This window comes from Struthio camelus, chromosome 11 (genome assembly GCF_040807025.1).
Source record: "Struthio camelus isolate bStrCam1 chromosome 11, bStrCam1.hap1, whole genome shotgun sequence".
In the NCBI taxonomy this organism is placed as follows: domain Eukaryota; kingdom Metazoa; phylum Chordata; class Aves; order Struthioniformes; family Struthionidae; genus Struthio; species Struthio camelus.
Window position 1 is genome coordinate 27,182,123 of NC_090952.1, and position 14,980 is coordinate 27,197,102.

Below are 14,980 nucleotides of genomic sequence, written 5' to 3' on the forward strand. Positions count from 1 at the left end.
TTATCTCTGTGGAGTTCTGTGTCCCATCAAGAAAAGTGAGCGTTTTCTTTTTCATATAAAGGTGCTGGGTAATTGGAGGATAAAGTCAATTTGTTTAAGCATAAAGTAAGTGTACTAGATTAAGGTACTGAAAATTATTCATACAAAGGACAAACTGCCAGGCTGTATAGATATCGTGTCAGCCATACAGAAAACTTATATAATCTCTTCTTAGGGACTTTGATGAGAGTATGGCTTAACTTCTTCCTACCATGCTAAAATTAGGAAGAATGAAAATTTGTAGATTTTTTTTTGGTGAAATGAAGTAAAAATGTTTTCTGTTTGTTACTAGACAAAGTCAGGTTAAAGAGACATGAAAGACTGTTCTTTCACTGAAGTCAAAGTTCTGATTAACACGAAAGGCAGCAATATCAAAGCTACGATCTTGAAAGGAAATAATAGTGATATTGCACCTGTAGAATAACAGGAATATGCTTTGAGCCCTAGAATGCACTCTGCATTTTGTTTACACTTAGAAAAATTACTTATTGCAATAATTGGCATAGTGTTTCGTTCTGTTTAATCTAGAGCCATCAAGTCAAATTCCAGTGAGACTGAAAGCAACTTTCGTCAGTATGAAGCAGAAGATAGTTTCAGTTTAATATATAAAGCTTTTTTCCCCTCCCTTGGAGTCATTAAATAGATAGTGAAGTCTTGTCTGTCTTCATGGTTGTTAAAGACTCCTTAGGCCCCATTTCATAACAGAAGCAATGTCGGTGATGGTACGCTTGACTAAAAATATCCCTATCCCTGTGTCACACAGAATGTGGCCCAGAAATTTCTCCTTTTCACTAGTGACTGTTGCGATCCCAGTGTAAATGCAGAATATTAAATGTAGGTATGATTATCTACATGAATGGTGCACAAAGCAAAAACTGGCTAAAAGGAAAGAAAATGACTGCTGTGAAGAAAGACCAGAGAAATGCGCAACAAACGGCATCCTCCTCCCGCTGTACAGCACTGTCCTCCTTATCTCATCTCACTTGAGCACATTACTGCGAGCGTCTCTGAGATTTCAGGCTATTTTTAGGCGGTAGGTCTCTCTGAGGCAGGGATCTGGTCCGTATCCTTGCCTGTAGCGCCATGTGCAGCCGTGGAGCTATGTAACCCCCTGGCCGGGACAGCGCGGCGTTTCTAGACGGCTCCACAAGAAGGAAAGCCGAGGCAGGGCCGGGCCTCAGCGTGGCCGACAGCCCGGCGAGCAAAGACACGCGGCAGCAGGCTTCTGTAACGGTCACGCAGTGGTAACGCAACACCACCGCTTAAAGGCTCTATTTCTCTCTCGCCGGGAATCGCGCTGCCGTGCATCGCGGCACGCGCAGAAACGCCGCGGTCACCTTCAACAGAGCTGCCGGCGCCTCTCCCCCCTGGGCTCGAGCACCCCGCCTGACCTCGCTTGTTTTATTTCTAAATCAACATCTCTTTTCCAAGGTTTTTTTTTTTTTTTTTTTTTAGGGTTGCTAAAGGGCCATCGGCACTTGTGCCCGATTTTCCACCCCGGAGAAAGCGGCGCGGGCCGCACAGCCGCCCCCGCCTCAGCGCCCCTCACCGCAGCAACGGCGGCCGGCGGGCGGCCCGCCGCCTTCCCACAATGCATTGTGACGTGCCCCGCCTGCAGGCGGCGCTCTGCCCCGCTGCCCTGCCGCGGCGGCGGCCGGGCCTGCCCGGGGGGCGGGGCGGGAAGAGAGGGGAGGGGCGGGGCCAACGCACACCCCGCCCCCCCCGCCGCCCGGCAGGCTCTTCAGCGGGCCAGGAGGGCGCTGCGCAACACCGGCGCCATGGTGAAGATCGCCTTCAACTCCCCCTTCGCCCAGAAGGACGAGCCCAAGAAGGAGGCGGCCGAGGCGCTGGTGGCCGACAAGGTGCGGGCTGCCGCCGCCGCCGGGCCGCGGAGCGCGGCGGGGGGACACGGCGGGGGTGGGGGCGGACGAGGAGGTGGCCGCCGCCGCCATCTTCTCGCTGAGGCCGGGGTTAGTCAGCGCCGGGGGCGGCCGCGCTCTGCCCCGTCCCCCCCGCCCGTCGCTGCCGGCCGGTGCGGGGCGGTCGGCGACCGCCGAGGTACCACCACCACCGCCGCCGCCGCGGGCTGGGCTCTGCGGGTGGCTCTGGCGGTTTTTCCCTGGCCGCAGCCATTTTCCCGGCGCGGCTGCGGCTCCGCAGGGCCCGGGGGCCGCCGCGGGGCAGGCCCGCCGCTGTCCGCCTAGCGGGCCGGCGGCTGGGCCAGCGCCAGCGCTGCCCTTCCTGGCTGCTGTTGAAAGTCCTGGCGAGCGCTGGGGCCGGCTCGGCTCCGGCCCGGCGAAATCTGCTGGGGAAAAGTGCTGCGCCCTCGCCTGCAGCCTGTCCTGTTCCCCCCCCCCCCCCAAAAAAAAAAAAGTGCTAGTTTGCAGCAGCGTCTGCCGGGAAAACCAAGTGGGTTAAGGCTCTGACGCCCTGTAGGCTGCGAGTTGGAAAGAGGTGCTGTGGTAGGCTGTCTGGGCTTCTGGCACGTCTAGCTTAAGTTAAGAAACCTGCCATAAAGGGGTTTTAAATAGAAACTCTGTGGCTGGCTTTTCCTTCCTAATGAGTTGTCATGGTGCTGGTTTGAAATGAACTCTTTAAATATGTGGGGAGGCTTTATTTTTGAAGAGGGCGTGCTTAGCTGCTAATGCTTTCGGTCAGCCTCTAGGTAAATAAAGTTGGCCCATCCCGGCTCCTCTAGAGCTACTGATTTATTTGTAATCACGGGCTGGGACTGCAAAAACGGTAGTCTAGGAATCTAACTTCTCGTTTTCTGCTAAGTTCTAATCAGGCAAGCAACTTACCTCCCAGCTCACAAAGCCTCCCCTCTCCTACAACAGCGAGCCCCTGAAAGAGGAAGGGAGCAGAGAGTGGTGGTATTGCTCAGTGGTGCCTTCTGAATTGTAGGAGTTGTATGTGTGCACACATACAACTTGGTGTCACTGTATTAATTCAGAGAGCAAGAGGAGAGGAAGTTGGGAAACAGAAACAAACTAAGTTCAACTTAAACTTTAGTCTGGCTAGTCTACTGTAGAACAAAGTCGTCAACTACTTTTGAGGAAGCCTTTGTTAGATGCACTTTTAGCAGCCCTCTACTGTACAAGTTCTGAGCATAGCTCTAATGTGAGAAAGAGAAGGGCATGAAGTATGTATGTTTTCAAGGTAGCTTCAAAAATGAGAAGAGTAGTTACTTACGTTGCTTTATTATGCCTTTTGCAATATTTTGTGCGTGTGTGTACATGTCTCTGACTGAAATCTTCACTTTGACTTCAGGGCTTAGAATTGCATGTAAACATCGAGTTCACAAGTCTACTTAAAGACAAACTCATTTTGGTGCTTGTTGTGCCTCTGTCTTCTTCCTCCCCTGCCCCTGAATGTTTGGGTAGAGCCAGCAAGCTTAACGGCTCATGTTGGCTGAAATGGCTCAGTAAGAGTCCGCTAGATAATCTTCACAAAAACACTTGAGTTTGCAGAATATTCTCCCGCAGTTCTTTGGAGCTGACTGTGTCAACAGTGTCTCTTGAGCTAGCTGCAGATGTTAATGCAAGTGTTTTTCCCTCCCTCCTCCATTATTTTCAGTTTGCTTTGCATGTTATTACGCCACTTAGAACTGCGTTGTCTTTGCAGTTTGACTCGAGCTGAGGCTGTGTAACCTGCTGGAGGGGAATATTGGTATTGTGTTCTCTTATCAGTCCTCTATACTATTCTCGGGTCCTGGCTTCCTATGCTGCCTCCTAATATGATAAATGGCTGTGCTTTGTTTGAAATAAGTGTAGTGCAAGAGTAGCTAATGACGTGCAGACATCATCACGTCGTCTGAGCACTACGAAGTCTGTAGTGCCAAAACTTGTTGCAGACTACTATGTTTGAGTAATGATAGGCTAGACAGGTAAATAGCTGAAAGATGTTGATGAAGATGGCAGACTATGAAGAGAACAGTACTAGCCTTGATCTTCCAAGCAAGATGGGTCTGAAACATTGTTTCCCTGAAATGGCATGTAGATGTGACGACTCTGACCTGAAACTGGTTTATTTTTGTCAGACTCTTTCTCCAGCCAATAGGAGAGGCTTATGTCTCACTGGACGAACACTTTTTTGTTTGTAGGATGTGAGACTGGAGTGTAGGAGTGTTGACTTTCACTAAACATAGATTGTTTTCTGTCTTATGGTCGTTGCACAGCTGGTGTGTTTGAATTATACACTGCTGTATCTTGCTGAGCATAGAAATATGTGCAGCCTTGTAAATAATGTTGGGGTGTGTCATGGTCGCAGGTTCCTTATACAAATGGCCAATAATAGGACCCAAACTAAGAATGGACGTGGAGGGTGCTGTGATGAATCTAGGTGCTGGCTCTAGGAACAACCCAAGGGAAAAGATCTCTTACTGCTTGCATAAGATCCAGTTTTGTCCTTATGCTGAGTAGGAAGAACGGATCTTGAAAGTGCCATGAAAGGGACGTACTGAGCTGAACATCTAGATTACCTAAACAGTTGCTCCCCCCGGAGACCTAAAAATGCTATTTGCTGTCCAGGTGAACATCTCTTCTGCCTGTTTTGTATTTGATGGTACTTCTTGTCATTGTTCTCCACTCAGCATGGCTTGTGTGGGCCTTTCACCTGAAAGACTAGAAAGGGATCTAAAGAACTGGAAGAATGTTATAATATGCCATTCAGATACCACCACCAGCTTTGCAGTCAGTATTACACAAGTGATCCCCCATAGTACATAACAGTAGTAGTAGTAGTTTCACTTGGATGGATTCTTCTGCTACTTAAGAGAGCACTGGAAAAAAATCACTAAACTAGAGTTAAAATCTAGGCTGCCAGAAGCAAAACTTCCCAGGTGCTTGGGTGAGAGGAAGAGAATTTTGAAACTGCAAGGGAGGGTATGCCGCAAAGAGTTACTTTTTTGAGTATATTTTTGAGGCTGTACTTAGTCTGGCTAGTACTTCTTTCTCTATAGTCATCTTCAGTCATGCATATTACAAGAAAGTTCCAAAACCTGAATGTTTGACTTAAGTGTGAGATAGCTCTTCAATTACTAGATAAGGTCCTATCTCTCTCTCTCTCTCTCTTTTTTTTTTTTTTTTTTTCCTCCTTATAAGCTGGACTACTGGGGCGGGGGGGGGGGAGGGGGAGTCTTACTATCTTATTCCATCTGATAGTAAGAGGAGGATAGGAAATAGGCTTTTGGAAACAGGCCTGAAAACGCTGTGTACCTTTAAATGACCTTGCCCTAGAAATCTTGCCTTGCTAGTATAATATTGTGGCTGCAAGACTGTCTTTTATTACAGTTACATAAATTTCTTGTACCTCACTTCTTCAGACAGGTTTGGTTTCTGGTTAGATCTGAGTAGAGGTTTGTGTAGAAAGCTTACTCTTAAATAAGAAAGTCTTTCTGTGCTGTTTGAAAACTGATCTTGATAAGATACAAAAATGTTTCGTGAAATGCTTAACTGTTTTCTCTGAGGTATGCAGTGAGAATCATTGTAGGTCAAAGTGAAGCACTTGGTAATAGCTTGCAGTTACATCCTCTCAGTTTCCATCTCCTTCTCTTCAAAGGATCCAGAAATTGCAACACATGGAAGTGAAAATTCATCTGGAAGATGTCTTTTGACTCTGCTGGGTCTAGCGTTCATCTTGGCGGGAGTTGTTGTTGGTGGAGCCTGCATCTACAAGTACTTCATGCCTAGGGTAATGTGAAGCTTCTCTCTTATAAAGCATCACTAAGCAAAGAAAGTGTAATTATAAATGCAGCACTTACTGAAGGGTTTATATCATAGTGGTAATCTGTAACTGAGACTGGAAGGCTACTGTAGCTTTTATAGAAGCTCCGCGTGTCATCTTAGCATATGTGTTGGACATGCAGTTTTAAAGCATCTTACCTTTGAAAATTAACTAGGCTTGCCCTTACTTTCAGCATAAGGTGTATCGTGGTGAAATGTGTTACTTTGAAAACGAGAATCGGGATCGTGCAGTAGAACCATATTTCCTCCCCATTGCTGAAGAAGCTGACATTCGGGAAGATGACAACATAGCGATCATTGATGTTCCTGTTCCAAAGTTCTCTGACAGTGATCCAGCAGCGATTGTTCATGACTTTGATAGGGTGAGTACATGTAAAACAATAAGAAATCCAACAAGTCTTAGTAGGAAACTGCAGAGTAGGTAGCAGTCATAATGGCTCCTGATTTTTTTTTTTTTTTTTTTTTTTTCATTCCTGGGACTTCGGACACTTGATGTGAGCCTCTCTTGGTGAGGGGAAGAGTGGGAAATCTTACCCTTGGCATAAAGTGGATAAGTTCTGTTTTAACTCTCTAGGAGCAGGTATAATTCTGCAAGAGAGGAGTGTTATGAGAATACTAGGGAAGTTCACACCCACAGTGATTTTTAACTGATTCATTTCAGATGAGTGGACCTCAGTGCTGTGCAACTTTAAACACTTTTGCCAGTGGTATATCTGAAAATGGCACGTCATGCGGTTAATCCTACTTATTTGAAATTGGGGGGAAGAGAACTCTGTAAACACAAATTAGAAACAAAACAGAGGATTTGGTATAAGACTACCACACTGCATGTTATAGCAAAATTTAGAATTCTAAACACGTGTGGAGTCCTATTTCTTGAAAGTAATTAAAATCACTTAAAAAGTGACAGAAAGCTAGAAATTGAGAATGCCACATTAGTAGCATGTAGTTTCTCTAAAGCAAAGATGAGAGGTTGGTTTGTTTTAACACTTTTTTGTTGAAGTTGCCCTGATAGTGTTAGTGGTTATCCTTAGTCTAAGTGTAAAAGCTCTCCTCAGGTGGTTTGTAAAGCAAATTTTGGAATTGCGGATATAATCGCTGTAAATATGCTAGAACTAATCTCTGTACGTGCTGCCTTTTAGCAGTAGCATGGAATGCCGTGCAAACAAACTGCTACCTGCTAGTTTGGAGCACTTGTAGAACCTTGCTATAACTTAAAGCATTTGGACAATTTAAAGTTCAATTGATTTTTGGCTAAGCACTATGTAAAGTTGTGATAAAAGAAGTAGGTATATATTGGAAGTTCTGTTTTTGCTGGTCTTGTACTCGGTGGCAATGCTGAAGTGAATTCCTAGAGACTTTGACGCTTGACCTGAAGAATCGTTTCCAGAGAATGACCGCTTATCTGCGTTTGGATACCTTTAATTTGCATTGTGCTTAATTAGACGACATCAATTATGAGAACACACTTCCAAGTACTTCGTTTGTATTAATATAAACCTTACTCTTGTTAGGAACTGACTGAAATGTTTAGCTGTTAGTCAACTGTCACTTCTGTTCAGAAGTCCTGTTGTAAACCAGGGCTATAACAACTTTTGTTACTTTTGTTCCAAACAGTTCATGTACTAGGTGGTTCCTGAATGTGGTGTTCTGATAATGCCTGTGCATGAACTCTAGTTTTTAAACTTCCTTCTTAGACGTGTAGAACTGTGCTCTAATAGTCACTCAAAGGCCACAATTAGTTGAAAACTTTTTTTTTCCCCCCTCTCCTCTCCCCAAAATAGCTTTTGACAGCGTATCTTGACTTGCAACTGGGTAATTGCTATGTGATTCCACTGAACACATCCATAGTTATGCCACCAAGGAATTTGATGGATCTCTTCGCGAAACTTGCGGTATGTGGAAACCGTACTGTTTAGCTGGGTTACGAAGATCACTTGATAAGAATGTTGGGTGGTGTTCCTGAACTTAGCTACAGTCTCTTACTGTAACAGTCCTCTTGCCATCAAAGTACATAATCCTCCCTCTCAGTCACTGTACTGAAGTTTAAGGCCAGCAGTCAGTATGTGTTCTGTTGAGTAGATTCATGCTTAATACATTCATTAATACCTAGTTTTATGGAAGCTAAAAGCAGCTAGTTAATAAGGATAAATTTTCTTATTATAAAGGAATTTGCTAAACCTCTGAATACCATTAAAAGTCTAAAACGGAAAGTTACTACCAGAAAGCGCACTTGCCCTGTAAGAGCTTTAATGGAAAGAACAGTGCTGACTTGTTCTTCTGTTTTACTGGTATAGTAGTTTTGCACTCTCTACATGAATCTTTATCTTCAGTGACTAAAACAGAATTTTATTCAAAATAACAATCTTATGGGTCAAGCTAATAGAGCTTGCTGCTATTCCCAAATTATTTGTGATACTGAGCTATCATATGTTGAGATTGTGAGGGATGGATAGTAGTTTCAGTAATGCTGCCTTCTTTAGTGAAGGCCTGACTTCTGTAGGTCACGTTCAATGTTCTCATCAATATACTTCTAATACTGAAAAACTGTAAAATTGATCTTTGTATGTTATTTCTCCAGTTTTAACTGCAGGCTTAACAGTACTTGCATACGAATAAATTTCAACAGATTCTATTAATAGTTTGCCTCATGTAAGGTGAGCGTTGTTAGCTTACTTTGTAACTGCACCTGTTTGTAGTAGCCTTTGTCAGTTTAATTTCTTTGGTGTGCAGCCATTCACAACTAGCATAATGTTAGAATGAAGGAGAGCTGAAATCTAGGTTCACAAACCTTTCCAAAGCAAAGAAAATTTGTACGGCTATTTGGCCGTTGTTAGTGGAATCCTCTATCTCACGGCTTCTTTTCCTTTTAGACTGGCTCATATTTGCCTCAGACTTACCTTGTCCGTGAAGAAATGGTGGTTACAGAGGAGATAAATAATGTGTCTGATTTGGGTATCTTCATCTACCAACTTTGTGTTGGAAAAGAGACCTTCAGACTGCAGCGCAGAGATCAGATAATAGGTAAGTTTCCATCAGTAAAAGAAATTCCCGGTTACAGTAGGGAAGGGGTATGTGAGGGGAAGAGGGGGGGGGGGAAACAAAAACAACCCCACCAAAGATCTAAGGAGACTTTGGAAATCGGTGGGCCTTCAGCATGTAGGGGCTGACAGAACTGGTAGGGTTTTTTCCCCCCTTCTCTTAAGTAAGGATCTGAAGCTTCATTCAAAACCGAAGAGAGAAAGTTTCAGTTATGGAATTAGCAGTTATGTGCCCACACTTAAGCTTAAGCCTATTTCTGTTCCATTTTTTGGTCCCCAAATTCAGATAACCAGATTAAGACTTCAAGCAGACTATGTGAGTCATTGTAGGGTAGAGAGGACAAAGACAGAATAAGCTATCTAAAACTGGGTTACATGAACGCCAAGTAAAAGGATTTTCTGGTTCACTTGCTCTGAAAAATTAGATATCTAGAACAGATCTCTACTTTAAAGTAAAGACGAAGAACACTTCAAGGAGGGTTTTTTCTGTTCTTTTCTTATTTGCCTGTTCCCTTCCTCTCCCCCTGCACTTCTGTGAAAAGGCCAGTTTCATCGGGATTCAATTTGATGTGTCAGTGGCTTGACGTTGGAAGGATGCCTAGAGTATGAAAATCTGATGATGCTGTGAATTTTACTTCACTAGAGTTCTCGAAGCATTTCATAGCTTGCTACTCTCACTGAACACATAGCAAACTAATCCTTTGTCTGTTATTGCCTTTTAGAATGCAAGTGTTTGGTTTGTCAGAACTCTCTGCTCTTGTTTTCCTGCCAAACTCTTGGGCAAGATTTTCCTCAGCCCAGTTAGAGCTTGCAAAGTCTGAATTTGTCTACTGTTCCCTAGAGGCTACATGCCCTTACTAGAGGGAAAGCTCTGTATGTGAGAGCTTGACTCAGTGCTCCTGAGTAGCTAACAGCATAAGGCAGGTGAGGAAATAATAAATGCTGCCTTTATGGAAGAGAGGCTTCTGTGACTCAAGTTTGTGTGTGTGTTCACAACAGCTAAATTGACTGCTACTGCTGAAAGACTACAGTCCACAGGCAGTGCTGTGAAGAGTATTTATGGTGGTTTCTTAAAATATAAATCATCTTGCTCTAGCGTGTCTGTGTTGCTGACATCTTCACTGCACAGTAAATGACTTCTCAAATACTTAAGTAGAAATACTCTCTAGTAAATGAATAACACCTCTGGGTGCAGTTTCTTTCCTGTAACTAACCTTGTTTACCCTTGGGGAAAAAAACTATTCAAATGAAGGACTCCTGCTGAGGAGAAAACTGTTCAGAGACGAGGCTTCCCTTGCCTTTCGGATTAGATTCCTCATTAGCTGCTGCCTGGTAATGCATTGGTTCTCAGATTTATTTATTTATTTTTTCTTGTAGGGTTTATAGATTTCCATGTTAGATCGGTGTGGCATCAAGTTGTACTGAAGGAATTTCCTGGAGATGTAACTGTAGGCATACGTGTGACTGCAGAACTCATCCTAGCCAGTTCAAACGTATACCCAGTTACATAGCCACTGGAAACCTCTTAGCCTGTGCAGACATTTAGAGATTAATAGCTGGGCTATCCTTCTATTCATGTTTTTACTATACCGTAGAACAGTGTCCTGCAGGGTTTATTTTAAGGCCTAGTGCTTGTAGACTTCCATGGAGAGATTCCATTGCTCACTGTGAATGAGTCTCTGCTTATTACCACACGCTGGAGAGCTTTCTTCTGTAACTGCTGTATACTGGAGAGCTTTGGTTGATCAGCTTGTCTGTGATGGCAGGACTATCATATTCTTGTCTCCTGTTAAAGATTCACAGCTGATAGAGGTACATTGCCTGTGTCAAGTTTGGTACTGGCATGCTCCCACACAAAGAAGATCACTTTAAATATGTTGGGAGAAGTTTCAGTAAGGTCATGAGATGAGAGGCAAATCATCACAGGGCTTGCATCAAGATGAAGACTGCTGCGTAGAAGTATGCTCTCTATTAATACAGAGGAAGAAAGAGAAGTCCTGATAAAGAGTTAGCTTTTTCTGCATCCTCTGAGTTCTTAACACTTCCCTGCAGTTTGTCTGCTTTGTTTTTCCTTTTCTTTGCGGTTAGGAAGAGCTATGAGAAACTGTGCTGTAAAGGATCTATTTTAGTGTTCTCTCATCTCTCACTGAAATGATGATAGGGAACTAGAATAAAAAGGCTATAGCTTGTAGCTTGTTTTGTCCTCTGTTTGTATCTGGCCTCCTCTTATGTTGCCCTGTTCTGAGAATGGGGAAGCTATCTAATAAACCCATTTGCAGCCTTAATGGCATACCTGTGAAAGCGTTATAGATGGAGTTACTTTATCTTCTTGCTCTTCATAAGTATCTGAAACTTATAAATGCTTCCTGTTAAAGAAGTTATTGATCTGCTTTACTTAGGCTCTCATCTCCTCTCATCCCCAGGTCTGCAGAAACGTTCAGCGGAGAACTGTCATTCAATCAGACACTTTGAAAACTCTTTCGTTGTTGAAACAAAGATTTGTCAACAGTGAAAGGCGCTGACTACTTCACACCTTCATTGAGAAGTCTGAGCTTTAGACCTTGACTTCTAAATTAAAATGTGCAGTGATAATCAAAAGCCTTATGCATTTTCTGTGTATTGCTTATATTACAAAAGACAAAGTCACCATTTCAGCTTTCTTTAATCCTTGGTATAGTATTATTTTTAGTTGTTTCTTGTAAAACTTAAATTTGAGTAAGGTTCTTTTAGAAGGTTAATATCAGTTTATCCATTGAACGTTTGGTTTAAAATCGGAGAACGGCAGAAATATATATATATATAAAAATGTTAACCAATTTCTTGGCTGGAACCAATTCTATTCACGTTAACTTTCACAGGATGATTAATGTATTAATACATCTGTGGTTTGCACATTTTGTGTAGTTTTATAGAATAGCTCTGCACTCAGTCTCCTGGCTAAAAACCTTCTGAGTATTGTTAAAGGTTTATTTTAACTTCCATGTGTGAAGCATGTAAAATCTAACCTCAGTGATTATAAACCTCTAACATAGCTTTATTTCATTTTGTGCAATTACTGTATTGAATTTGTATGTATATTTGGAACCTTCCCCAAGCTTACACTTAATTCTTTTAAGTTTGTTTGGTTTTGTGGTATTTAGTTGTTAGATTCAGATGGAGTTACTCTTGGAGCTTGTCAGTATTTTTGGTTATGGATTTGTTTATCCTGTAGCTTCCTCTTTCGAGAATATCTTCTGGTATAGCCCACTTGTGAATGTGACTGTAGTTGTAAACTTAAACTACTCTGGCTTATACAAACTTTTTAGATCAACTTTTTATGAGCAAGTAGCATTACTCCTGCAGTCAAGAGTATTGTTCCTTTTTTTGAAAGCTGCAGGATAAAGATAGGGAAGAGTTAGTGTCCTGCAGTTGATACACTTGAGAGTTTTAATAAGGGACTTTATATTGATATAAATTCTGCAACCCTGAAATAAATGTTTCTCTAAAACTCTGGTGTTGGTGTGACTTAATGGTGCTCAGAGGTTGAGTGCAACGTGTAGGGTTATGGGGTGCCTGGGGGCGGTGATGGCCATGTGCCTAAGGCAGCATGCAGTGTTCCTCCTGCTGCTGCCTTTCTTGCCCCTGCCCTCTCCAACTTGTGAAGCTGGATTTCCTCCTCTTGTTTCTGTGGAAATGCTTAGAGGTGCAAATTGAACTTGGGGGGGGAAGAAGGAAAAGGTATCTCATTTCACTGAGAGCTGCCTCTTGGGAGATCATGTTTGATGTTTAGTCCTGTGAACTGAATTCATATAGCAGACTTCCTGGCATGTGAGCAATAATGATGAATTCTAATGTAGTATAGTGGAGGGAAGATGTGTTCTGTAATTCTGCATTTTGAATATTGGGATTGATGGAGTTGGTGACTAAGGGGCTTGTATTACTGTATTCATAGCAGTACTAATACTTTTGAGTCCCTTTGGCATATTATAATATCCAAAATCAGGGGAGGGTTAATCAGCATCTTAGTGCAGCACCTTTTAGCGCTTAACCCAAAGCACTACAGCAAGGCATATAAGCTCAGAGCTATGAGAGAGTTGCAGTGAGTTCTCTGTTGTTCCAGTTGCTCAAAGAGCCACAGTTTGTATTTTACGCTTCCACCTTTCCTGGAAAGTAACTTTGATAGGCATTTGGCACTAATGTGGTAAGCAGGCTTGGCTTTCTGTGGTAAGAACTAAGGTGTGTGTGGTTTTTTTTTTTTTTTAAAAAAGGGGGGGGCTGGAATAGCTATTCTCAGTCATCTTATGAAATTCTCTGTGCAGAAGAGAGAATAGGACTTAACCACAGGCCCTGTGCAGTAGGGAATTCTGATGCCTTGTCCTGCATTACAGCAGTTCTGTCCTCTTTAGCAACTGCTCTCCCTAGGTGTATGAACCTTGGGAAATGTGATGTAGAGGACATGTCTCAACCAAGAGCACTTGTGTCTAAATTTGTAAGTCTATTTCATTACATGACTAAAACTTTAATGCTCAAGTGCAATACTACAGAAGATTTGTTCTAACTGCTGTCACTGAGAGTCAAATATGCCTTACCAAGTCACAGATTCACAGAATGGTTGAGGTTGGAAGGGACTTCTGGAGTTCATCTAGTCCGAGGTTTCTTTCTGCCGAAGACTTGGTATATGCTTGGGCAAGGTAACTGTTGCTGCGACTGCCCTCTGGATAACCTGAGAGGATAATAAGGGTGGGCTGGTTGTCTGATTTGTTTTGATAGTCTTGAGTGGAGAGACTTGGAAATGTAGTTACAGGGAGCAGGAAGAGTGTAGCTGTAGCATGAAGATTTGGCTCTATTGAAAACCCAGAAGAGAAGTTCTCCCTTCCAGCTTTGAGCAACTGTGCAGCAGGTAGCCCTCACTCTACAAGGCTTCAACCTGTTGGCTACCTTAAGACACACATAAGGAACGATAGAAGTGCTTCCAGATAGCCTGAGACAGTTTCTCTTACCTTTGTCTGGTAAAGCTTTTAAAAGAAATAATATCTCAGGGCACTACCTTTATTAGATGTTCTTGGCAATGAGCCAACATATCCAGAGGAACAAATTGTTCGCTACAGCTAAATGGCCCAGTTACTTACTGTTCTTGTTCGGACAAAGTGGCTGATGTTTCAGGCAGGTGTGTGGTGTGCCAGCCTTGTTACCTGGCTTGAACCACTTTAGGTGGGGGACATGCGTTCAAGTCCAAGAGCTCTAGTTTTAAGGTTGCCTCTAGAATCATCTGTCTCAATGCAGGCAACTGGGGTGTTTAGCTAGCCTGTGAGCGGCTGGGACGGGACAGGCTGTGAGTCTAGGGGAGCGTATCGCACCAGTAGATGGCACAGTCAGCCAGCCCTGCGCTTCTGCGAGCTGCTCCGCACCCCGGGGGAACGTGCTGAGACGAGCTTAGACAGCTAGCACTGAGATATGATTAATCAACTGACTCATACAATAGGTCATCCCTGCTTATTTTAAATGGAGGTGTTAAGGTATTTGCCATAACCATTTTTAAACTTAGTTCATAAATTTTATTTTTTTTGAGAGAACTTCCTTTAGCTGGCACTCAACATTTCTGCCTATAGGCATAGGTTTTTTTTAACTCTAGTAAGCTAGAGATATTACTGTAAAGCATATCAAATCCTATTAAAAATATGTAAGATTGTGCTTTGAACATCGGTGCATAACTGAAGGAATAATGTTACTGAGATGCAAATACAAACTTATTTACAGTAATGACTTCTTATTATAGATGTGTATTTCCTGAAAAAGCAAGCAGTGTGAACGGGACGGTCTGTGGTATATATGCACTTGCTTATTGACGAGTTATCTTTGTACTATCTTACAGGTTATTTTCCTGGCACAATGCATACTTAATTGCGCGTTTTAAATACCTTCATGTAAAAAGGTCATCCAGTGCTTTGGATGATTCTTCTTCCAGCATTACACGTGAGGGTGTTTTTTTTTTTTTTTTTGTGCAAACTTATTTGTACTCTAATCAGACAGACAGACGAGAAAATCACAGTTGAACTTGAATTTGCTTCTTGGAGGAGAGGCCATTGACCTTTGTGGAAGTCTAATAGCTTTCTGTTTAAATGAGCTTGCGAGTGGTAAGATGTGGGCTGCTGGTGGCGTTGAGTAAGTCACACATGC

The 14,980-nt window shown here is 43.0% G+C and overlaps 1 protein-coding gene across 1 annotated transcript; it reads left to right on the forward strand.

The window, feature by feature from the left end:
• The first annotated feature begins 1,711 nt into the window (after positions 1-1,711).
• ITM2A (integral membrane protein 2A) lies at positions 1,712-12,311 on the forward strand. Its single transcript, XM_068956640.1, has 6 exons — positions 1,712-1,901; positions 5,599-5,730; positions 5,957-6,145; positions 7,568-7,678; positions 8,657-8,807; positions 11,248-12,311. The coding sequence occupies exons 1-6, from the start codon at positions 1,818-1,820 to the stop codon at positions 11,334-11,336; spliced, it is 756 nt and encodes a 251-aa protein (XP_068812741.1). The 5' UTR covers positions 1,712-1,817; the 3' UTR covers positions 11,337-12,311.
• The last annotated feature ends 2,669 nt before the right edge of the window (positions 12,312-14,980 follow it).

Bases quoted from the DNA above. Each gene is read 5' to 3' on its own strand.
- ITM2A (XM_068956640.1), top strand. From the start codon at position 1,818: ATGGTGAAGATCGCCTTCAACTCCCCCTTCGCCCAGAAGGACGAGCCC. The intron at 5,731-5,956 runs GTAATGTGAAGC...CCTTACTTTCAG, and splicing joins ACAAGTACTTCATGCCTAGG to CATAAGGTGTATCGTGGTGA. The intron at 6,146-7,567 runs GTGAGTACATGT...TCCCCAAAATAG, and splicing joins TTGTTCATGACTTTGATAGG to CTTTTGACAGCGTATCTTGA.